Source organism: Bombina bombina, chromosome 7 (assembly GCF_027579735.1).
Source record: "Bombina bombina isolate aBomBom1 chromosome 7, aBomBom1.pri, whole genome shotgun sequence".
NCBI classification, from domain to species: domain Eukaryota; kingdom Metazoa; phylum Chordata; class Amphibia; order Anura; family Bombinatoridae; genus Bombina; species Bombina bombina.
Genome location: NC_069505.1, coordinates 378645014 through 378670870, shown reverse-complemented (window position 1 = coordinate 378670870; position 25857 = coordinate 378645014). Strand labels below are relative to the sequence as shown.

The following is a 25857-nucleotide window of genomic DNA, read 5'->3' as shown; positions in this document are numbered from 1 at the left end:
AGTTCCGGTATGAGGGGTAAGGGGTAGCGGTTCTTAACAGTAATTTTATTTAACTGACGGTAATCGACTATAGGTCTAAGGGTACCGTCTTTATTCTTTACGAAGAATATACCGGCTCCTGCGGGCGAGGTGGAGGGATGGATAAACCCTTTTCTAAGATTCTCGTCTAGGTAATTTTTTAGATGTGTGAGTTCAGTGTCAGATAAAGGAAATATGTGCCCGAGAGGGATTTCTGACCCAGGGAAAATCTCAATGGGGCAGTCATATTTCCTGTGTGGAGGTAGACTCTCCGCCTCCGTTTTACTGAAAACATCAGCAAAGTCTTTATAAACCTCGGGTATGAGGGGTGTTTCTGGTGAGACAGAAGTTTGTAAGATAGAAGGGGGAAGACAAGTATTTTGGCAATATGTGGAGTTGTAGGTAAGAGTTGAATTAAACCAGTCTATCTGGGGGATATGTGTATGCAACCATTGCATGCCGAGTACCACTGGAGAGATTGGAGAGCATATTACATCAAAAGACACATATTCTCTATGTTGATCTTGAGTGACTACAAGTAAAGGTATTGTATGGAATTCTACAGGCCCTGAGGAAAGGTTTTTTCCATCCATACCTCTCAAGAAGACAAGAGACCGTTTCTGCATCAGTGGTATTTTATTTACAGTGGTAAATTCCTTATCTATATATGATGCTGTAGCACCGGAATCAATTATCGCGGAGGCGTGAAGGCGCAGCTGTTCCCACTGTAACAGAAGAGGGAGTTTTATGTAAGCAACAGAATTTTACTGAGTAGTACAACAATAAGAATCTGAATAGATCTTACCCTTATTTTGTCTCAGAAGGGATGGGAAGTCTCTCACTGTGTGCTCTTCTGAGGCGCAATATAAGCATAGATTATTAGTGCGTCGTCTAAGCTTTTCTTGAGGGGTCAGAGGACCCTTGATGAAAGTGATGTCCATAGGTTCAGGGGAGCTTTTGTTTGAGGAAGAGGCATGTGGACTGTAAGCTGGTTTCTTAAGGTAAGATTCATGGCCTGACTTTTCGTGGTGCCTCTCCCTGAGGCGTCTATCAATTGTAATGCTCAGGGTCATGAGCTCTTCTAGAGTAGTGGGTAAATCTGTGCGTGACAACTCATCCTTAATCCCATCAGATAGTCCCAATCTGAACTGGTTCCTGAGGGAAAGATTGTTCCATTGAGAGTCTTTGCCCATTTTTTAAATTCTGTGATGTAGTCTTCTACTACTCTCTTCTTTTGTCTAAGACTCCGCATTGCATTTTCAGCTGTAAGCTGTTTGTACGGATCTTCATACAATTGACCCATTGCAGCAAAAAAATTATCTAGGGAATTCAATATATCTTCATTATTTTCGAAATAGGTGTTTGCCCATGTACGGGGTTCACCTCTAAGGTAGGATATGGTCGTGAGTACTCTGATTCTATCGTTTGGGTAGGTATGTGGTCTCAATGCAAACATTAATAAGCATGCATTTTTAAATTCTCTGTAGAGAGACCTGTCTCCGTGGAAACAATCTGGAGGACTAACCTGAGGTTCACATATAGGAATTCTTTTGTCGACCACATCCCTAATATATGCTTTGAGGTTATCATTCTCTGCTTTTAATGTATTGAGGCCATTAGTTAATAAATCTACCCTTTGAGTTAAAGCCTGCATATGGGTATTGATCTCAGCTGGATCCATGGTTGTAATTGGGCTTAGTATTCTGTCACGCTCGTTATGGGAGTATCTAAAATAGAGATAACATACTTTAATATGATATGGGATCACAACTGCTGAGATAGGTTAAAATAACAATTTATAAATTAATTTTGGAATGTAGCAAGAAGATACTGAAAACCACAATAGTCACAATATAAGTGAAGATGGTTTTCATGTATCAGCAGGCTGTAATTTATGTATAGGAAAGGTAAGCGTATTAACCCTATTGCTGCCTGTTGCAATGAATACACTGAAGTGACAGCAGGGAGAAAGTAAGCTTATTTTTCCCTTGGAAAAGAGTAAGGAGGACACTTATGTAGAAACTTACATGTAAGCTTATTAAAGTTACTGAACTTATAGAATATAGATGGCACCATAAATAAGTTAGGGTAACAATAAGTACTTAAACTACAAATAGAGAATGAGATATGGATCTAAATGGCGGTAACAGCAGATTATGAGAAACTGATAGCAGGAGCGGCACACAGGCTTTTGAAACAAACAGTCAATGTGAAATAGCTCTGACAAGCATAGGGAGTGTGAGCATCAATATTGCAGGATGAAACTAGTTTCCAAACTTACAGTTTGTAGAGAGGAGCTGGCCACAGGAGTTTGCCGAGCGGGGGAGCAGCTGGCGTGTGACGTCATCGCGATGAGAGCGGAGGTCCTTAGTTGCGCTGTATAGTGTGTAAACAGCAGCGGCAAAGGAGAGATGAGAGTAAATTCAGAAACCGGATGATCCTTAGTATAGGCAAAGACTTTAGAGTGGATTTAGCAGGGGAAATCCTTCAGGAACAGCGGAGCATATGAGCCCAAATTTTAGATTCAAAAGGAATAAGATTGCAGCAACAGATTGTGAACAGCGTTCACAAAATCAAGGCTCTGGTATTGTAGAGGTAGACTTCAATACTAAGCAAGGTATGAATGCCTGAGGTGGAGACAAGGGTGCAAGCAATGATTTGTTAAAGCGACAGTATAAGATAAGATTGTGTATTTGGTTATGAGCTTAATCGTTACAATAGGGTAGCGCTGGAGCAGCTTAGAGACTTATCAGATAATACTAGTGTTCAAATAGCACGGATAAGTATATAATACCACTGGGAAGGGAGGGGACTAAAATACTTTAGGAACACAGTACAAACTATAAATTATCTACTAATGAACAAGGGGTCAGGTAAAGCGTTAATTGTGAAAGCACTAGATGCAAAGAGCGTTGAAATGATCTCTAATATTAAAACTAAATAGAAATGTACACCAAGTCTAACATAACAGTATGTTTTAATCATAAATAAAATCATACACAAATACTGAAGGTGTATAAAAGGTGCCGGCACCAGATTGGAAAGAATTAAAAAAGCATGTTGCAGTCTAACATCAAAAACATAAAAGACTAGAAAATACAATTGGTGATTAGATACAATATGTATCGCGGACAATATCAACAAACATATGTTTCCTAATTAAAGTCTGTCTCGTAAGCAGGATGTTTCAAATGACAAACATATGTTTCCCAATTTTGTTGGTAGTGTTTACCGTACTAGTGTATAGGATGACCGTCCTCAAATGTTAGATAGACTTGTATAGGGAAACAGAAATGTTTATGGCCGTAGATGGTGAATGGAAACCGCTCCGGCGGTAATGTCCGATGCGATGTGGGTGGCAAGCGGTGTTGCTAATAGACTGCAGTTGCAAAGTGCAAAATCCTACTGCGTCTGGATAGCCTGTATGTTGCCGTGGCTAAGTTGCAGGTGAGTCCTGGGGCAGAGGTATTTTGCTGGCAGCCTAGACTTAACTTGCAGGCTGTACCTCCAGGTCCTATTACCTGTTCCGGTGTGGGTGATCACAGGCTTGGAGATCCGTTTAGTAGGTATAATAGTTCATAGATAGACTTAGTGAGAACTCGGTAGATAGATCCTGGGTGAGGAATTACGCACATGTATACACCGCTTACAACTTTAAAACGGCTTTAATGCACCTCACCTACTATAACCGGGTTCTCCAAATAAATGGTGTGCAGATGAGCAAATCTACGCGTTTCAGCCGGGTAGGCCTTTATCAAGATGCTCATTGTGGTGTGGAACAGATTTAAATATCCTCATGTTTTTCTTGATAGGTCAAAATTTGACTCCCACAAGGTGTGTTGTATTTGTGAATCATCTGTCTTGTGATTGTTGATTAGCATAAAATTTGCGTGACAATTGGGAAACATTAGAGAGATATACAATCTAAGCAGCAGAAATTATTAGAAATAAATACATTTTACAATGCTAGTAAAAATTTGAAAATAATGCTAATAAAAATTGAAAATAAAAATGTATGCAGTTTAAAAACTTACAATGTTTTAACTCGACTTGGTGTACTTATACTTTTTTATTTCTCTTAGATTTACCAGAGTGTATATTAATGCTTGAAATTAGGATTCTGAGAACAAGAGGTCATGTTAGTACAGTGTCTAGGAGATAGAATATTATATTAAAAGAAATTTATAGGCTAGTGATGGTTGACTGATCTAGATGTATAAGGATGCTCAAATATACTAAGAGTATAGTAAAATTAGGCAGGTTTACCGAAAAAGTTTTTTAAATTTATATTTGTTGTATAATATACTGTGTCAATTTATGTGCTCCTTAAAGGTATTTCTAGATACGTCTTCACTTATATAATGGAAAAAATAGTGTCCACGTATGGTTAGTCAATTTATACTTTATAGGATAAAATGTGACTAAGGAAAAGAAGCAAAAGAAAAAGAAAAAAAGAAAGCAAGAGTGCATGTTAATGATAGAGATTAAAATTCTGGGAACAAGAGGTCATGTTTATATAGTGACTAGGAGATAAAATCTTCTATTTAAAGAGATATATGGGCTAGAGATAGTCGACTGTGATCTAGATGTTGGGATACATACATCCATTTTGAATATAGTGAAGTTAGACAGGTGTAGTGAACTAACATTGAAAGTGATAATGTAAAGATTATTTAATGTAGTAATATACATATGGATAATTGACGTAAACTTTCAGGGGGATGAATTAACCCTGAGTAAAAAATTGGACACAAAATAAATGTAAAGAAAGGTGGAATTGACCTTTACATAAACAGTGATTGGTTATCTTAGAGGATTACTAAGATCTCATAAGGGGACAAGGATTTGACAATATGGTCAATTGGGCTCAGAGGGACAAAAAACAACAAGGACAAAAATTAAGCACATAGTGATTTGAAACTAGATCTCAGTATATATAGAGATCTAGGTTTAGAAGCTGCATGAATGTCATTTGAATAGTAATTCTACATTTGCACAAAAACCAATTTTAACTTAAAACGACTATATTTGTTTAGTTTTTTGACTTAGCAGGAATAGGTTTGTTTAGTTTCTTTAACAAAAGTATGTTTATTTGGTTTTTTAACTTGAAAGAGTTATGTTTGTTTTGTTTTTTAGATAAGTGAATTCAAGTCTAATTCAGAATTAAGACCGTCTGGGTAGAGTGTATTGTAATGAAATATGTATTCGGCTTCCTTTTTAGTGAGAAGGGTGTTCATGTTTCCTCCCCTTTTATTTAGCTTGAGTTTTTTTATTCCCCAAAATTTAAGGTGTTTTAGGTTACCCTGATGAACTTCTTTAAAGTGGGAATAGAGTTTGGTGTCTGTGGCTTCATGTTCTAGCTTTAACAGATGTTCTCGAATCCTATCTTTTAGCATTCTACTAGTTTGTCCAAAGTAGAAAAGTGTACAAGAACACTGTATACAGTAAATGATGTTTTTATCTATACATCTGATTATTTCTTTTATTTTAGTGTAGTATTTGGTTGTAGGGGAATGGAGTTCTTTTAGTTTTGTACTGTACTGGCAGGATTTGCAGGTGATACATGGAAAGTAGCCGCTAAGTTGTTTACCTGACAGGTCTCTATCAGATGATTGATTATATTTTTTAAACTCACTAGGTGAGAGTATCATTTTTAAGTTTCTTGCTTTCCTGAAAATAATATCCGGTTGTTTTTTTATATTATGCCCTAAGACTTGATCCTGTTTTAAAAGATACCAATGTTTTTTTTTAAATTTTCTTAATTTCTACATGTTGTGAACTGAAATCCGTTATGAATGGTATAAAAAGGTCATCATGTTTATTATTTAAGTTATTGTTTTTTTTTCTTTGATCTAGTTGTCAGTAGTGTATCTCTATTTATCTTTTTATTTTTTTTGTTTTATAATTTTTATTCAGTTTTAGATAATTTCACAACATAAACAAATAGTCATCAATCCTCGACAAGAGTAAATATACATTAAAAAAAAAATCTCATTTTAGAGAACATGAGGATAGATGGAAATAAATACCTTGTAAACATAATATAGCATAATAGAATTCAACAGTTTTTAGAATACACATATAATTAAAGCCATTAATTTTCTAAACAGAATTTCAATTCATCCGTTGTTTATGTAACAACTACGGGGGGTAGGGATGGGGGAGGGCAAAAAAAAAAAAAGAAGGAGGCCCTTCTTTACCAACACCCTAGTAAAACTGTCTCGGAATGTCTAAGGGGATATATTAAATTATCTATTTCTTCCTGGGGGAAGATTTTAATGAATCTGGCCCATTTCTGGAGAAAAATAATTATTTCCCTTTCGGAAGTCAAGGTTATATCCATCTGCTCAATGATACATTGCTTTTTCATGTAATTTTTAACTTCTGATATACTCGGAGTTGAGGTGTCTCGCCATTTATTAAAAATTAAGTTCCTTGCAGCCAAGATTGTCATATTCATTATTTTTTTAGAGTTATGAGTAGAAGGGGATTCAACAAGAAAAACTACTTCTGCCAAAGAGAGAGAGAGAGGAGGCAATTTTAACGCCCTAATAAGCCAAAATTCTAACTTCCGCCAAAACTGCGTTAATCGAGGACAAGTCCATATCATATGGACTAGGTCTGCCGCTGGGAAGGAGCATTTTGGGCAAGCATTAAAATTGAAATTATGCCATTTAAATCCTTTAAGTGGAGTGTAATAGGTTCTATATAACAGCTTAATGTGTGATTCCCTCCAACTAGCAGATAGAGTAGTTTGTGTTATCGTGGCTATAGACTTTTCCACCTGGTTTGGCCCAATGTCTAAATCTTGAGACATTAGATTCCAATTTTGCGATATGTAATCTAAATTGAGTTCACCCTTTTGGCTGACCAACAGGTCGTACCAGGTAGAAATGGAAAATAAATTACTTTTAACAAGGATCGGCCAGCAATCTAACTTCCCCCAAGACCAAGACCAACCATATTTATCGATAAGTGAAAAGAGGTAATGTCTAGCCTGTAAATACGCAAAGAAATCCTTATTGCTTAGTTTAAATTCCTGCTTTAGTCTCTCGAAAGTTTTAATTAGATGAGTCTCCTGATCTATGAATTGTGTGAGGTAAGTCAGTCCCAGGCTATTCCATTTCTGGTATCTCTATTTATATTGGCCACTTCGGATTGTGTCTTCTTAATATTAACTGGATCATACCCTTTATCTATAAACCTATCTGTGAGGATTTGAGATTGCAACTGGTAGCTGTCTTGAGAGGAACAGTTCTTTTTAATCCTCATAAATTGGCTTTTGGGAATATTAGATTTCCATTTTGTTAAATGACAGCTTTCAGAATGTATATAGTTGTTGGCATCTATATCTTTGAAATATGTTCTTGTCTGTATTTGGTTATTAGTGATCTCTATTTCAATGTCGAGAAAATGGATTTTACTACTACTGTATTCATGGGTAAAAGATAAGCCCATGTCATTCTTATTTATATCAGTGATAAATAAATCTAATAATTCAGTGTCTCCTTTCCATATTAGGAAAATATCGTCGATGTATCTGCAATAGTGCACAAGGTTCGCCCCCCATGGGCCGTTATTAATATAAAGTTCTTCAAAGTGGCCCATGAACAAGTTGGCATAACTGGGGGCGAACCTTGTGCCCATTGCAATACCCTTTATTTGCAAGAAAATGTCATCATTAAACAGGAAACTACTATTTGTTAAAATGAATTCTATACAATCGAGAATAAATTTGTTTTGTTTAATTGGGAGTATATCATCCCTATCTAAATAAATTTTAACTGCTGATAGACCTAATTTATGGGAAATGTTGGTGTAAAGTGAACTCACGTCACAGGTGACGAAAATATAATTATCCTGCCAGATGAAGTTTTTTATTGAGTTAAGAAAGTGTGTTGAGTCTTTGAGGTATGATTTCAGATTTACCACATATTTCTGAAGGAAAAAATCTACATACTGTGATACGTTGCTAGTAAGTGATTCTATCCCTGATATGATAGGGCGGCCTGGAGGTTTGGTTCTATGTTTGTGTACTTTTGGTAAAAAATAAAAAGTGGGGGGTCTTAGGGTGAGTTATAACTAAAAAATTAAATTCTGACTGGTTGATGATGCCCTCTGTACTGGCATTCTTTAAAAGAGTGTCTAATTGTTTGGTTTGTTTCTGAAGTGGATTCATTGATAGCTTCTTATATGTGGTTTTATCGTTTAACAATCTATTAGATTCTTCTATATAATACTCAGTGTCCATAACTACAATCCCTCCCCCCTTGTGAGCTGGCTTTATCACTATCTCTTTATTATTTTTTAATTCGGTTAGTACTTTAGTTAGATTGTTCCTCAGTGGTTTGGTCTGATCTAGTGATATCAGATCTTTCTTAATATTTTGTTCATAGAGTTTGATATGTTCGCTTTTCTCATTAATTAGATAAAAGGCAGACTTGGGTTTATATTCTGTATGTAAATAGTCATCTTTATCAGTTATTGATTTGTATTGTACCGGATTTTTTAGAAAATATCTTTTTAGAGTGATCTTACGTATATACTGATTAATATTGATTAGCGTTTCGAATTTATTCAACTTGCATGAAGGGGCAAAAGTGAGGCCTTTACTTAGGACTTCTTCTTGTTTTTCGTTCAAAGTCATTTGACTAATATTAAAGATACCAGATTTAATGTCTGATTTAGTTGATATTATCTTTTTATTGTTTTGTTTAGAGGTTCCTCTCCCTATTCTACCTCTAGTCTTCTTTTGTTTTGTGAATTTCTTTGTGTTTTTGCTGTTTCTTGTAAGTTTTTTGATGTCCCCGCTCTTGCGGGGGAACAAGTCCAACATTAGTGCTGACATTTAATATACCATTACATGAGTGCTGTGCGGCAATCTTGCTCAACAGTGTCTTGGGGACACATGCTTAACAGTGCATTCTGTATCGCCTCTCTGTTTTGAACTTATATACAGAGCTGTGGACTGCTTTATTAATATTTTTTCGGTTAATCACGGGTTTTCCACAGAACTAACTTTTGTTTATATTTTGAATTCCTTTACTCTGGGGTTACCCGAAGTATTACCGAATCTGGTTTGCCTGATACTCTTTATAGCTTTATAACATGGAGAATACACTAGAATGTACACAGTACTATTCACTTTTAAGCTTAAATGATCAAGATTTAGAAGGATTGGAACTTGAGGATTTTTTCTCAGCAGCATCAATATACATCAAGCTGGGGGACTTATTTCACAATTTAGAGATTTTGAGACTTAAGGAGATAAGATTGAAGTTGGACTCTTGGATTCTGAACAAATATTTAGCCCTACAAATGATCCCAAGGGGACTAAGAGTAAAAGAATTCCCTAATTTCGAAGTATCTGGTCAGAACTTTATCAGAGAATGGAACAAGATACTTTCTGAATGTTCCCTGAGACTTATGAGTATGCTGATTAAATTCAAGACTGACCAATTGATTGTAGTTAGAAGTAATATTGCTAAGCTACAGACTGAGTTAAATAATTTTAAGTCAAGTGATGAATATGTGGGTTTTGATGTAATGCTAAGAGATGTTGTTGAGTCCTCTAGACAGGACTTAATTTCTATAAAACACACAAAGTTTCTAAGAGATCAAAAAGACTATTTGGATAATCAAGTCTTTATTTGGCAGAAAAATAATAAGCGCCATAGAAGAAACTTTAATAACAAGCGCATCACCAAAGCCAACCAAAAACAAAATAAAACCACCCACACTAATTTAAACACCTCAGGTGCCAATCAGGGTTTAGTTGTACAAACAGAAGTACAATCCTTTATCCCTCACCACAAGAAGAGAAAGAACAATAAGTCTAAAAAAAGAGTTACTTTCGCTGACCCTGAAACCACGGATGATGATTTATCATCACAGGGGGCATCCACTTCTGGTGATGAGGGATCTGGTAATGATTATTATAATAATGATTTAGAGGTGGAGGGCGAAGAAGCTGAATCCACAACATCCAATGACATACCATCAAATTTGGGTGCTAGACCTAAGATTGCTCAGGCCAAGAAACATGATAGTCCTATTGTTCAGCAGTATGCACATTCTGAAATTGGTACACAACAACAGGAAACTCCAATACCGCAGGTTTTTCATGGGGCACAAAAACACATGGGGGGCGGGGGGAAACAAGTACATACCCCCAAACACAGGTATACCCTGAGAGACCCCAGGCTGACCAAATGATTCCATCGAGTAGTGTCATAAATTTGTCCTCTTATACACTAAATAAAGCAGAACTTAAGATTTTGGAACTGGGTTTGGGCTTTTGTCCAAATAGAAAGTTCAATCTTTTTCAAACGATTATTGATCTTAATCGTTTTATTAGAAAAATAACTTTAAACAAACATTTTGATGTGTCAGCTAAAACCGATGATGTAGGTTCATATCCAAATGATATTATGGAACCCACATGTCTTTTCTCTCTTAGCTTTCAGAAGGCCTGCAGCGTTGCCTCCTTGGAAAGTTTGGAAAGGGAATCTACATCAGTCAATCAAGAAATAAATACGAACTTTCCAAAAAAAAAAGTCACCTCCAATTTTTACCCTATACACCACAGAGATAAATCCTTGGAGGTGTTTCATAAACGTGTAGTCGAGGACTTACATAAATTAAGTACATCAACCACACCTACCACACACAACCTCTCTAGGTCAGAAAAAGAGGCTATTATTTCAATACAGAACAATGATTCAATTGTCATCAGACAATTAACCGTGTGCATTATGTCAATGAGGCACTACGCCAATTAACAGACTCTGACACATATTCGGTTTTGGAACAAAATCCCACAAAATGTTTCCAATATGAGCTTGGGCAGATGCTGGATGATGGGGTGGAATTGGGAATCCTGGATCAGCAAACAGCGGATTCCCTTTATGTGAAACATCCCATCATCCCCATCTTCCATCATCTGCCCAAAGTTCACAAAAGTGTGACCAATGTCAAAGGTCGTCCCATTAAATCAGGGATAGGTTCTCTTCTAGAGCCTTTGTGTGACTGGCTAGATGGAATACTCCAACCTTATGTCCTAGCTTTGCCAAGTTACATTTGCGATACCTCTCATGTGTTGGGTATGCTGGAGTGCATTGAATGGCAAGAACACTACAGCTGGCTAACCATATATGTGGTTTCTTTGTATTCCAGCATACCCCACGACATGGGGTTGGAGGCGATTGAATATTTTCTAACATCTAGCGCAGATCTGACTACAGACAATATCATGTATCTCTAACATATCACTAAGTACTTACTTGAGCATAACTACTTCTGCTTGAGGGGGTTTTTTAACCTCCAAAAACAAGGTACAGCCATGGGGGCAAAATTTGCCCCCTCTTATGCGAATTTATTCATGGGCTGGCTTGAGCGTTTTTTTATCTTTGGAGGTGACAGCCCCCTCAGAGCAGAAGTGGTGTTTTACCGTCGCTTCATTGATGACCTTATTTTTATATGGTCATCCACTGAAGAACAGGCAGTCACATTTTTTCAATACCTAAATGACGCAAGACACGGTCTCAAATTCACATATGAGTGGCATAGTCAAGTGGTCAATTTCTTGGATGTTACCCTAATAGGAGACTCAGCAACACATAAAATCAACTCAAAACTGTACAGAAAACCCATCTCAGGGAACACAATCTTACACCGAAAAAGTGGGCACCTGCCTCATGTGTTCAATGGTATCATGAAGAGTCAGTTTTTACGAGCCAGGAGAATTTGCAACAAAGATAGTGATTACCTTGAGGAGTGCAGGGAAGTTAAGCAGAGGCCAAAAAATAGAGGATATCCATCAAAACAGTTTAACAATATAGCCAGCTATAGTACAGCTATATCAGAAAAAAATCCCAAAAAGTTTCAAAGAAGTGAGAATAGGGAGGACAGACCTCTCACATTTATTACCCAATACTCCTTAGACTTTTCCACAGTATGTAACATCATTAAAAAATACTTTCTCATTTTATTGGGAGATGTACACTTAAAATCAACTGTGGAAAAAGGATTTAAATGTGTATATTCGAAAAATTTTACTTTGGGTAATCTCTTATCCCCTAGTCTTTTACCTTCCAACAAACAGAAAAAGAGTTCTTGGTTGCAGGTTAATGGCACCTACAAGTGCGGGATCACAGATGTAAAGCCTGTGATTCCATCACTGAGAGTAAAGAATTCTACTCATGTACCACTTCACAAAAATTTGCCACTAGAGGATGCATTAAGTGCTCCAGTACCTATGTCGTGTACCTCATAGAGTGTCAAGCACACTCCAAACAGTATGTTGGAATGACCAGCAGGGAGGTGCGTACACGAATCCGTGAACACTTAGGCTACATCAAATACGAAAAGCCATGTTCAACATTATCAAGGCACTTTATAGAGGTACACGGCAAGGACACTGGATCCTTTAGATGGAGAGGCATTGAAACTGTAAAATTACCACCCGGGGGGGGTGATAGAGATCAACTTCTAGCGAGACAGGAGGTGTACTGGATCATGAAGCTCAATACTCAGGTTCCTCAGGGATTTAACTCTGAGTTTGATATCATCAACCATTGGAAATAGTGGGTTCATGGTCCGGAACATCCATGTCTTACTTTAAGTTCAATCTCAATTTTATATACACAAATTGTACTATCATCCTGTCTATCTCCTTGCATACATACACTCATCTTCCTAAATATCAAATAATCATAAAAACTATGAAACCATCAAAGATGCGAAATGTGCCTATTACAGAGTTGTTTATAGACTAACTGTAATATTCTCAAACCTTCATATAGATCCAGTGTTCATCTACACACCAATAGTATATCTAAAAGGTGAATCTCAGTTCAAAATATCATTGTTTAATTGCTATAGTTACAATAACAAACTATTTTGTAGCACCCATGTTATAAAACTAATTGTTTTCAAACTTGTTTGGTTAAGATATTACTTATTTCGAAAATGTCTATTTAAAATCAAAACTTGTTTATATGTGTGCATAAAACGTAACATGGTTTGCCCATACAATATTTTTTGTAATGTTTTGTAACGCAATTTTTATTGAGACCGTTTAAGAAATTGTTTTCCTTTTATCTGATATTCACTATTGCTAATACAAATGTAATCGTGTGTCTTTTTGAACTTACTTGATCAAACAACTGCTTTAATGAGTGATACTGTTTGTGTTCATTTTGTAACTAAATGGTTAATAGGGGTCTGCATTCACACCAACCAATAGCCATTCAGGTTGTATCCTTTTAAAGAAGGCACTTACCTGTGTCTAATCAGGTTTATGAGTACGGCACCAACCGAAACGCGTAAAACCCGATATTTTTACTGTGTATACCATGTTTAGTTTTTAAATTGGAGAAATAATGTATTAGCTCCTTTATAAGCCGGTTGGAGCACAGAACAGAATCACTCTTGACAAAGTCTGGGCGAACCCAGACGAAACGCGTAGAGACATTGTCATCATATTCTAAGACTATCTGCATTAACACTGCATCCACTGACACCACTTGGAAGGTGTTTTCAACAAGTACAGTGTGAATTTTTGCGGCAGTCTTCACCTTGGAAATTGCTTTAACACATGCTTTGAATGTTTTAATGTTTGTAAGTAGCCACTTGTCTTGTGCACTTACTGTTCAAATAAATTGTATTTCACTTGAGTCAGGCTGCGCCTGTCCCATTCTTTCTACTTTCAGTTCTTCTTTGATGCGTTCCACGGACATCCATTACCTGTCACAGGCAGCAACTGATCACCCTTGAACCCGGAAGGAGAAAACTCGCAACGCTGAGCTAAACAGCTTGAACCATCTCTCCTCCAGCTCAAAGGAGAAACACCGGCTTTTTCACCCCCATAGAAGTTCCAGGACCGTAAGCGCCAAATTTTTGGCTCTCTTTGCCTAACTGTATTCTTTTTCTCTTGTTTCGTTAAATTTTTGGCTGCTTTTTTAGTCCTGGAAACATAATTTACTTATACATCTCATCAACTGTCAAAATTTCGGCACTACATTGGATCTAACTGAGCTTATCATTTTGGGCATACATTGTTTGCTAACTGATGACTATTGGCTGCATGGAGTTCTGTCGAATCTAATTACAAAGCCGACTCAGTTTTAATTCATCCGATAACACTGATTACTCCACTGACTAACAGTTCTTTGCCATTATATCAATTGTCTTCAGTCTAATACTGTTAGCATACATTGTTGTATTCCAACCCCTAGCTATTCATTGCATAAAGTGTTTGTCGGAACGAAGCAACAAGCCGACACTGCTGAGCACTCACAAATACAGTCACTTAACTCACAGGGTGCTAGTCGGCAGTAATCTCAAAACCGACACTGTTTAGTATACATTAGCATTCTGTTTATCTTCAGTTATCTAACTCACAGAGTGCCGGTCGGAATTAATATTTAAGCCGAAACCATCTAATAATATCAGCATCCTGATCACGTGAGTAGCTATATACACACTCGTTCTCAACAAACATTAGATCATATTATTGCTTGACTGTTTGACACTTCATTTGGTGTGCATATCTCTGTTACTGGCAAGTCACACGTTGTCAGAACGTACTTTATTGTTTGTACTATTCATTTCCATTAGGGTGTTTTGTGTTTTTTATATATATATATATATACATAATTTTTTTTTTTTGTTTCTTTTACTTTTGGTTGTCAACCTAACATTACAGATACTATTTATAGGTTATATCAGAACCATCTTAGTATAACTAATTCGCCCATAATAGTCTCAGTATATGGTTAAAAACACACTCGAATTATAATGAGTACCTATAACTTTGGAGATTGTCCCAATAGACACTATAGAAAGCGGGCTATGGATTTATTAGCCCAGACAAATGTGGTTACCAATAATTTGGAACAATTGGATCCTAACACTCTTTTCAAAGAATTAGAAAAGTTATTAAACAATGACACCAAGGAGTGGCAGGATCTTATTCTTCTAGACAATTATTTATTACATGATATAGTCCCCAGGAGTTTAAGATTATACAAAAAAACAGCCTTCGACCTTGAAGAGGTTGAATACAGCACAGAGTGGGATAAAGCTTTCCACGACTGTTCTCTAACCCTTATTAGGATTTTAACTAGATATAGAGAGCACAAATTAGATAAAATCAAGAGCTCTCTAGACAATCTACTGCCCAAAACTTTCAAACAGATGAATATTGGAAAAAAATAAATGACAGTATTCAGGAGAGAAACAAAAAATATGGTTCAGATCTCATGAAAGCCAAATATAAAAAATTATGTAGGGATAAAGACGACTACCTACACGATAGAGTACACACATATAAAATCAAAGATGACCCTACAAGTGAGGTAGAAAACACAAACATGTGTCAACAGACACTTAGGAATAGGGAAGATTCCACCTCATCTGGCATGTCCAAAAGAGTACATTTTTCAACTCCAAGAAACATAGAAACAACACACAAAAATGGAACCAGACAAAACACCAATACATATAATTTTCCCCATCACAAACAGGAGACACGTCAGATTTTTAATCATAATGGGAATAGCCATAGAGCAGAGACTTCTCAGACATTTGAACAAGACAGAAACCATCTGTAAAAATGCACCTCACATTTCATATGGAGGGTCTAATAGATCAAACGATAGGGGATATACAAATAAAAATCATAACCAGGTAACCCACTCAAACCATCAAGACACATACAAACCAGCATATAAGAATAGATTCTCAAATACCCCAAAACAAAACACTTGGAGAAAGAATAATTCCAATTGCTTCACACCTCCTTACATGAGAGAAAATAGATCTATTGATAATTATGGACATCATGCTTCGGCAGTTCCAACTTATAATAGATTTTATACATTGACCAATCAAGAACAGGAAATTTATCAACATCCCAATTGGCACACTCAAGGGGCAAAACCTAAGATGGCACAAAATTTGAGGAATACTAATAAAGAAAGGGATCAAAGCAATAGAAGTCACGAATTACATTTTTTAGACCTAGCAACCTCCCCAACAGGGAGATTTTGGAACTCCACAGAAGCAATAGAACAAATAGGGGGGAACACGAGAATCACACCAGGCAAATGAAGAAGACCAAGCGGGGATGTAGAGGGGGGAGACAGATTCAATTACTCAAATACGAAAAGAATTAAGTAGAAGAGAATAAAGCCAACATCTTTAATCTTTCAGATACAGTTCTGGGCAGTAAAGAAATTAATCTTCTAGCTAAGGGTCTCAATTTTGCCCCCAAAAAAGCACCGGATAAATTTCAAACTTATATAGATCTTCAGAAATATATTAGAAACCTTACACTAAAAAGATATTTTTTAAAGTCCACACCTATTACATCTACACCTATGGTCACTACATTAGATCATTCAGATCAATCGACTCTAGAAATACTCAATGATCTAATCACACGTGAGGAAAATTTCACAACTCTCTCACAAAATCAACAGGATCTCTTAAACCTAAGTGTTTATGAGTATGAAGAAACTATCCAACACAGTCACTTTAAATGTTAATCCAGTTTTTATCCCTATTCAACACAAGGGGAATTCATAACCACATTCAATAAATTAGTTTGCAGCGATCTCACCAAACTTTGGAATAAAAAAGACAAAAATTGGACAAACAAATACAATGACAACCTTTCCAGAGATGAAAGGAAAACTCTAAAAAATTAGCAAAGCAATCAGGACATAGTGATCAGGGCAGCCGATAAGGGTGGGGGGCTAGTTGTGCAAAATAGAGGGGACTATTTAACAGAGGCTCATAGGATCCTTAATGACCCAATGACATATAAAAAATTAAATTTTGATCCCACTCTTAAGTATAAAAAAGAGTTGAACAACATCCTGAAAGAAGCAAAAAACAATAATATCTTGAATAATGACAAATTCAACTTTTTATCTGAAAATTTCCCATCTATACCCACATTTTACCACCTGCCAAAGGTTCACAAAACCTTAGATTCACCGCCAGGCAGGCCAATCATCTCTGGAATTGGCTCTCTAACAAACAATCTTTCAATTTACATAGACCACTATTTACAACCAGTGGTACAAAAAACTAGGGCATATCTCAGAGATACCATACACACCATAAATATTTTTGAAGGAATGAATTGGGAAAGTGACTACTTATGGATTGCATGTGATGTATCTTCATTATATACATGCATCCCACATCATCTTGGCATAAAAGCAATAAACGAGACCCTAAATAGAGATATCAAGTCCATGATACACTTAGAATTCATTCTAGAAAGCATTAGCGTCATACTTTCGCATAATTATTTTGTTTTTAATGAGCAATTTTTCAAACAGATACAAGGAACTGCGATGGGGACGACTTTCGCCCCATCTTATGCGAATCTTTATATGCACAACTTTGAGGACAAATACATCTGGTCCAATAATCCATACATTAATAATCTCATTTGTTATTACAGATACATAGATGATGTAATTATAATATGGAAAGGCAGTGAAGTTAAGAGCAAAGAATTCATAAACCATATGAATTCCAATACTTTCAATCTTAAATTTGTATCCAAGATTGATAAAAAACAGATTGAGTTCTTAGACTTAGTATTATTCGCAGATGAAAATAACAAGGTGGCAGTTAAGAATTTTCGCAAACCCACAGATAAGAATGGCTTCCTTAACGCCAAAAGTGGTCATTTACCCAGGTGGAAAACCAACATACCCCTGGGTCAATACCAGAGAATCAAAAGGAACTGTACCAGGGATAGTGATTTTAAATATGAAGCAAATATTTTAGATGCCAGATTCTTGGAAAAAGGCTACGAAGTAGCCACAATCCAACAGGCTAAAGAAAGGGTACAACTAATGGACAGGAAAACATTACTACAACCACGCAAAATAGAAAAACAACATGGTAACAAAGATAATGTTAGATTTGTAACAACTTACAATCAGGGTTCCAAAGAGATCCAGAACATATTAAACAAACATTGGGGGGTATTAAAAGCAGATCCCATTTTAGGAAGGATTTTATCAGACAAACCAATAGTCACGTTTAGGAAAAACACTGATTTTAAAAACATACTAGCACCCACCAAGCTACGCCAAACAGGGAAACCAAAAACAAGTACCACTACCCTACAATGGTTACAACAAAAACCTGGCACATACAAATGTGGGGTAGCAAGATGTGGGATGTGTAAATATATAGACAAGAACATAAATTTTACTAGTTCAGGAGGTACAAAAACTTAAACAAAAATATAAATGCAACTGCAGCACTACATTTGTAGTGTATCTTTTGAGCTGCAGCTGTAAGATGATTTACATAGGGAGAACCAAAAGGAACATACGTACTAGATTTAATGAACACATTAATAATATTAAAAATGGTCTAAAAACACATAGTGTACCTGAACATTTTAGATTATATCACAACTCTGATCCCAAGTGTTTAAAAATCCAAGTTATAGACTGGATCCCGCCAAACAAATATCCTAATAGACTTCTGACACTAAGACGCAGAGAATCCTTTTGGATATACCAACTGGACGCTATGCACCCTGCTGGCTTAAATTTAGAATTAGATTTACAGGCATTTATGTAATTATTTTAATAAAGCCCCCCCCCCCCCAATTAGTGACCCCTTTAATTGATACTAATAACAATACTTTATTTATCAAATATTTAACAAATATTCATTATCTATTTTTTATCAATTTTTAACTGCACTTTTTGATACAGACTAGATTATGTATTTGACAACTTTAACAATTAAATTTGGCTCCACAATGCTGACATCTTTTTGAACCTTTCAGTGAAGTATTACCATTTTAAATTATAGAGTTATTCAATTTTAGAAACATTATCATATTATATTCATTTTTTAGGCTTTTATCTACATAAGATTGCACATTTGTAAACTGTTTTAATGGTTGTTTTTATTAATGTTTTTTTATTAATGTATTTCTATTATTAATGTATTTCTTATGAATGTATTTACTTATTTGCAACACATCTGATCTTAGCATTCAGCTTTGTTATCCTGTCAGGGATTGGAAAACAGGTTGTAACACAGGTGGCATTCTATAGGCTTACCTATGAACTTTACCTGTATTAGCTCCTTTATAAGCCGGTTGGAGCACAGAACAGAATCACTCTTGACAAAGTCTGGGCGAACCCAGACGAAACGCGTAGAGACATTGTCATCATATTCTAAGACTATCTGCATTAACACTGCATCCACTGACACCACTTGGAAGGTGTTTTCAACAAGTACAGTGTGAATTTTTGCGGCAGTCTTCACCTTGGAAATTGCTTTAACACATGCTTTGAATGTTTTAATGTTTGTAAGTAGCCACTTGTCTTGTGCACTTACTGTTCAAATAAATTGTATTTCACTTGAGTCAGGCTGCGCCTGTCCCATTCTTTCTACTTTCAGTTCTTCTTTGATGCGATCCACGGACATCCATTACCTGTCACAGGCAGCAACTGATCACCCTTGAACCCGGAAGGAGAAAACTCGCAACGCTGAGCTAAACAGCTTGAACCATCTCTCCTCCAGCTCAAAGGAGAAACACCGGCTTTTTCACCCCCATAAAAGTTCCAGGACCGTAAGTGCCAAATTTTTGGCTCTCTTTGCCTAACTGTATTCAGTCTAGCATGAGAAGAGGTGATAGTCGCAGATTCAAGGAGCAGGTTATTGTTGGATCTTAGTGGGCGAGCTGGAGTATACTTGTTGATTAGAGAGGATAGGTAGAGGGGAGCGGTGTTGGTGAGCACTTTGTATGCAAGGGTGAGAATTTTGAATTTAATTCTGCTGTGAATGGGGAGCCAATGAAAGGACTTGCAGAGAGGTGCAGCAGATACAGAGCAGCGGGAAAGGTGGATCAGCCTTGCAGAGGAATTTAGGATGGATTGAAGGGGGGAGAGGCGGGAAAGAGGAAGGCCAGTAGGCAGGTTATTGCAGTAGTCAAGTCGGGAAATAACATGGGAATGGATTATTTGCTTTGTGGTGTTAGCACACAGAAGAGGTAGAATCTTTGAAATATTACGTAGATGGTTGCTGCAGGATGTAGAAAGCGACTGGATATGGGGGAAGAAGGATAGATTTGAGTCAAGTGTAACTCCGAGGCAGCGGACTTGGGGCGATGGGAAAATGGTGATGCCATCAACAAGGAAAGAGAAGTCAGAAGTCGGTGTAGAGCTTGAAGTGGGGATAAGAAGGAGCTCAGTCTTGGACATGTTAATCTTTAGGTGGTTAGAGGCCATCCAGGAAGAAATACCAGATAAGCAGTCGCTGACATGAGAGAGGACAGTGGGAGAAAGAGCAAGGGTGGAGACGTAGATCTGGGTGTCATCAGCATGAAGCATAGAGGTGATATTTGAAGCCATAACTGTTGATAAGTTTACCCAGCAAAGAAGTATAAATGGAGAAGAGTAGAGGACCCAGAACAGATCCTTGAGGTACTCCAACAGACAGAGGCATTGGAGAGGAGGAGTCGCCAGCAAATGACACAGAAAAAGATCTGTGAGAAAGATAGGAGTGAATCCAGGAAAGAGCAGTGTCACAAAGGCCAAAAGAGCTAAGGGTCTGTAGGAGGAGGGTGTGGTCAACTGTGTCAAAGGCAGCTGAGAGGTCAAGTAAGATGAGTATAGAGTAGTGTCCAATATTTTTAGCAGAGAGAAGATCGTTCGTAACCTTGGTAAGGGCAGTCTCATTTGAGTGTTTGGGGCAGAATCCGGATTGCAGGGGGTCAAGCAAGGAGTTGACGGACAGGAAGTGGGTTAGGCGATTGTAAACTAATTGTAAACTAATTAAAAGGAACTCCATCTCCTCAAACAACTTCCCAAGTGGGAATTTAGATCTATCAGTACAAAAGATGATGTCAAAGTCCTGTGTACTGTTATTCCTCTCCTGTAGGGATTTAAGTGAAAAAAATGTCCTCTCCTCCAGACTAGCTTCCATATTTGTTTGTATACTGTCAGTTAGTAATAAACAGTATACTTCCAATGAGTGTTGATCGCAATATATCTAAATTCATATAAAGTTCTGTCAATCAATATAGTATAGTGTCCCAGATGTATGTATATTATGTACTATTTGATATAGTGCAAATCCCTAGTGCTCGCCTTTGTCTGGGCAAATACTACAGAGTCTGGTGTGGCCAAACACCGTCAAACTTAGATTAAACAAATTCACCCTCTCGGGTAGACTCTGGATGCACCTATATCAATTTGACTCAAAAGTATACATTAACCTTTCCTAAGTAATTCTTTCATAGTCTGGTCTCATATATACATGTGCATAAACTCAGTATCAATATCATGTCGATATCTTTTTTAGCTGCTTACCCCCTCTTCTATGTTGCAAAACATATAGTAAGGAGCCTCAGACCCAATGCTTAAATAAACTACAAGACCCCAACATAGTCTACCCTTTTCATTGTTTTAGTTTCAGATGAAAAAAATCTTAACCTGCTGAATTTCCTCATGTGTGCTGGATTCAATTAAAACATAAAGTTGTTTGCGTATCAAGGAGGTAAATGAGAGAATAATCCGGTCCAGTTGGAAGGCAATTTCATCGGCTGTTCCGTGGCACCCCTGAAGCTTCTTGTGGTCTGGTAAAGTAAAATTACAGAATTAAAGCCTGGCAGCATACAGAAAATTAATGTTAAGAGTATACCCAAAAGAAGAAACATACACAATCAAGAAATGATAATTATAGCTTGTTCTAGGGCTTGTCACCACCCCTCTTTTTACCCAAAATGTGCCGTTCTTTTCTGCTGTATAACAGTATGGTCCTGCCTAAACAAAACAGTCCAGCCCCAAATTACCAGGCAATCCTCTTCTGAACGAGAGACATGGCAACCTCAGATTAGCAATTTTGGCTTTTTTTGGGTTTCATCAGTGGGGTGCAGCCATACCTGCCATTATCCGTAGAGAGATGCTTACCCAAAGGTCATAATTTGCATACACAAAAAGAGAGGAGAGCTCAACCAGGGAATGGGTAATAATGGAATAGATAATACTATAGGGACCAAATTAAATCAGTGTAATAAGCAAACCCAAAATATGTTGAAATAAAGAGTTGACAAAATAAATAAAATCACACTTTTAAAATGTGTTTATTGATTAAATGTGATCATCTCAATATGATATAAAAATATTAATTGCACACGTGACTACACTGACTAGAACCATCAGAATGACAATAATTTGTGTTATAAAATGTGGCTGACATTTGTATTTGTATTTTCCTTTGAATATAACCCACAATTGTTATGTGTCATTGTTATTTTTGTTATGTTAATTTTTTAAAAATTCAATAAAAAACAATTTAATAAAACATATATATATTTTAATTGCACATGCCATGGGGCCGATTTACTAATGTCTGTCCGACATGATACGCTGCAGCGTACCATGTCTGACAGACATTGCTGAATGCGGACTCCATACGCTGTTCACATTCAGCATTGCACAAGCAGTTCTAGTGAACTGATTGTGCAATTCCGCCCTCTGCAGATTCGCGGCCGCTAGCAGGGAGTGTCAATAAACCCGATCGTATTCGATTAGGTTGATTGCTGTCCACCGCTCAGAGGCGGCGGATACAATTAAGGAGCAGCGGTCTTAAAACCGCTATTTCTTAACTGCTGTTTCCGGTGAGCCTGAAGGCTCGCGCGGAAACAGGGCGAGATGGCCCCATTCAGGCCATCATAAATCGGCGCCCATTAATTAATATTGGGCCAGATTACGAGCGGAGCGCTATTTAGCTGATACGCTAACTGTGCTAGAAGTAAACTTTTTTGCGCGTCAAGTTGCGCTCATTTTACAAGTTAAAAGTAAAACGTTAATGCTTTTGTGCTAACCCGATGCGCACAAAAAGCCGAAGTTAGAATATTGTTTGCGCGATAACCGATTCCCCCTAAGAAGTCAATGGAGAAAAAAAGTGGAACCCCCCCCCCCCCACTCGCGTGCTATCCCAGACCCATTTTCTCAAATGCGGTAACCCAACATAAAAATATGTCTTCACTTAGAAGAATATGTTCTATTTATTCTTAAATAGATATTTCTACATATATCTGATGATATTTTGGTACAATATATATCTATACCTATATTTCTATATGATTATATATAGGTATAGCTATATACAGGTATATATATATATAGGAATATATATGTATAAATACTTATAATATATTCTGCTATGTACAGAACATTGAAAAGTGAAATATTAACAGTAAATACACAGTACAGCACTTTATTAAATATGAATGTTGCATATGTATTTCTGTGTAATTATGTCTGTAAAAACATATTGTATATACACATATAAATACATAAATACATATGTATATATATATATTTCACATACCAATGTTCTTCACATACCAAAATATGTTCTATCTGTCTATATATATATATATATATATATATATATTCCTTACGATAAAAATGCACTCACAGGTCCTGTTTCAGGGTGAAAAACAAAGTCTTGTTTATTGATGAAACGTTTTCAGGGATATCTTCCCCTTCATCAGCATGGCATACAAATGAAACAACTGTGACCAATATATACATACACACACACACAATAAAATCAAAAGTTAACAAATAATACCTGTGTACAATCAGTGAACATAGTCCCCACAGCATCGTGCTGGAACGCAAGCCGTGCGTTCCAGGTAATGAGAAAAAAACGGAAGTGCTGTTTAACATAGCACATCCGGAGTGTGAATATCATTGATCAAAAATAAACATTAGTTCAGCACTAAATGTGTCGAATAATATATTTATGCACTGCATCCACATTAAATTACACATCCGTCTAGGGAATTCAACTCCCACTGTGCTCAAGTATGTATTATACAATTTCTGCGATCAAAGAAAAGTATAGTGGAAATTAAGTGTATACACTATATATTCAAACGTGTATTATGCAGCCATGTATGGCAAATAGTATAATTGAGCCATTTCATGTAAAGACCCACTCGATCTCTCCAAAGGAGCTAAGTATACAGCGATTGTGTTGGTTGCCATAGCAACACATGTACACACATCCCCATATGAACTGCAGCTACGGAATCCAAGCTGGATCAAGATCTTAGGCGCTATGTCAGTTAGCCCCTATTAAGAACGGTGTGTGGTCTGTAAAATAACTTTTAAACTACAAACAAATATACAAAGTAAAAGTTAAATAGAACTTCTACCAAAATAATAAAAAGATCGCTATTTTCTAGTTAGGAACTCACCTAACAACAGTAAACAATTTTGACATTCACTGAATTACTTTATTGCCGATTCTCGGCACACAAACTGCAATAGATTGGGTCCAACCCTCCATAGTAAACCATAATTTGAATATATGAGAAAAAAGGGGTAACCTACTAGTCTTGTAGTAGGTATGTGATATCATATCCTCCCCTCTCCTGTCTTCATCATTGAAAAATGTGAAATAAACTTTTATAACAGATTATGACATAAACTACATTATTGACAGATGTAGAATACATTTTTTTGTATCAGACTATAACACATCCCACATCAAAGTTTCCTAGATTTAATATATATACAACCATCTTATATCTTGACTGCAATAATGTATTTCCATTGCTCGCATCCAGATTGGAAATTAATACATGTTGCAAATTAACCAAATGTCACGTGTGTGCACACATAGATAGACGTATGCCTGAAGGTGTATAGGACCGGATAGGCTCTCTTATTAGGTACAGGAGAAAAATGGGTAACTCACTGAGGAATGGTGTGTTGGCTTAATGATGCAAAAGGAACATAAAAATGACCCAAATGCACCATATGGCCTGGGAGGGAGACAGTTGATCCTCCCCCAACGGGGCTTGATCCACAGCTACCCCAAGGCAAAGTCAACACACATGTCTCACGTACCCCACGTATGTATCTCCAACCTAGATGCGCATCCTAAAGTCCGGTGGTGAATTTAAGCCACCCGGTATTACTGTGCCCAAAGGGTACATCCACTCAGCCTCTCATCGGAGTAGTGTCTTATCCCGGTCACCACCCCTGTCCAAGCAGGGGATGTGGTCAATTAGAATGTATCTAATAGAGGATACTTGATGACCCATTTGTGCACAGTGTCTGGCTACTGGCTGTTCAGATTCCCCAGACGTAAGAGCCAATCGAATTGCCGCCTGTGGTTGGCCATCCTCTCCCGGAGTGTCCCTATACTTTTGCCCACATAGAACCGAGCACATGGGCAAAATAGCAAATACACCACGTGAGTGGTAGTGCATGTGATGGAACGCTTGATAGAAAAAAACTTTATTGGTATTTGGGTGATGGAATGTCTTTGTAGAGATGAGTCCATTGTACGTAGTGCATCCCAAACATCTGTAGGATCCTTTGACATTCGTATATGCCCTATTATGATAGCAATTCTTTGGGTCAGTCTTGACCAGGATGTCCCGCAAGTTGGTACCCCTCTTATATGCTATCATCGGAGTAAGGTCCAGAGAAAAGACCAGTCTTGGGTCTGATTGTATCATGGGCCAATGTTGTCTTAAGGCCCTCCCTGCTTCAGTAGTGTTGGGAACAAACGTAGTGGACATGATTAATTTTTTGGATTTACAAACTGCAGTGCTCTTGTTGAGGAGGCTCTCCTGTGTAGACTCCATTACCTCCTGTAGTATATCATCCACCATTTGTGCCTTGTAGCCTCTTTGAAGAAATTTGTCCCTCATCAATTGCAACTGAGAGACCCTTGATGCTCTGTTAGAGTTATTTCGAATTACCCTAATGAACTGTGACTTAATGATACCCTTAACAAGTGTCGGAGGGTGGC

The 25857-nt window shown here is 37.1% G+C and overlaps 1 protein-coding gene across 1 annotated transcript in view; it reads right to left on the bottom strand.

Annotated features, from left to right (window-relative positions):
* Window positions 1–25857, bottom strand: part of LOC128635916 (uncharacterized) — a 58589-nt gene that overhangs the window by 22659 nt on the left and 10073 nt on the right. Inside the window, exon 2 of the mRNA XM_053689012.1 lies at window positions 21510–21652. Within this exon, the coding sequence (XP_053544987.1) occupies window positions 21510–21652 (143 nt within the window). The remainder of the gene's footprint in view (window positions 1–21509; window positions 21653–25857) is intronic.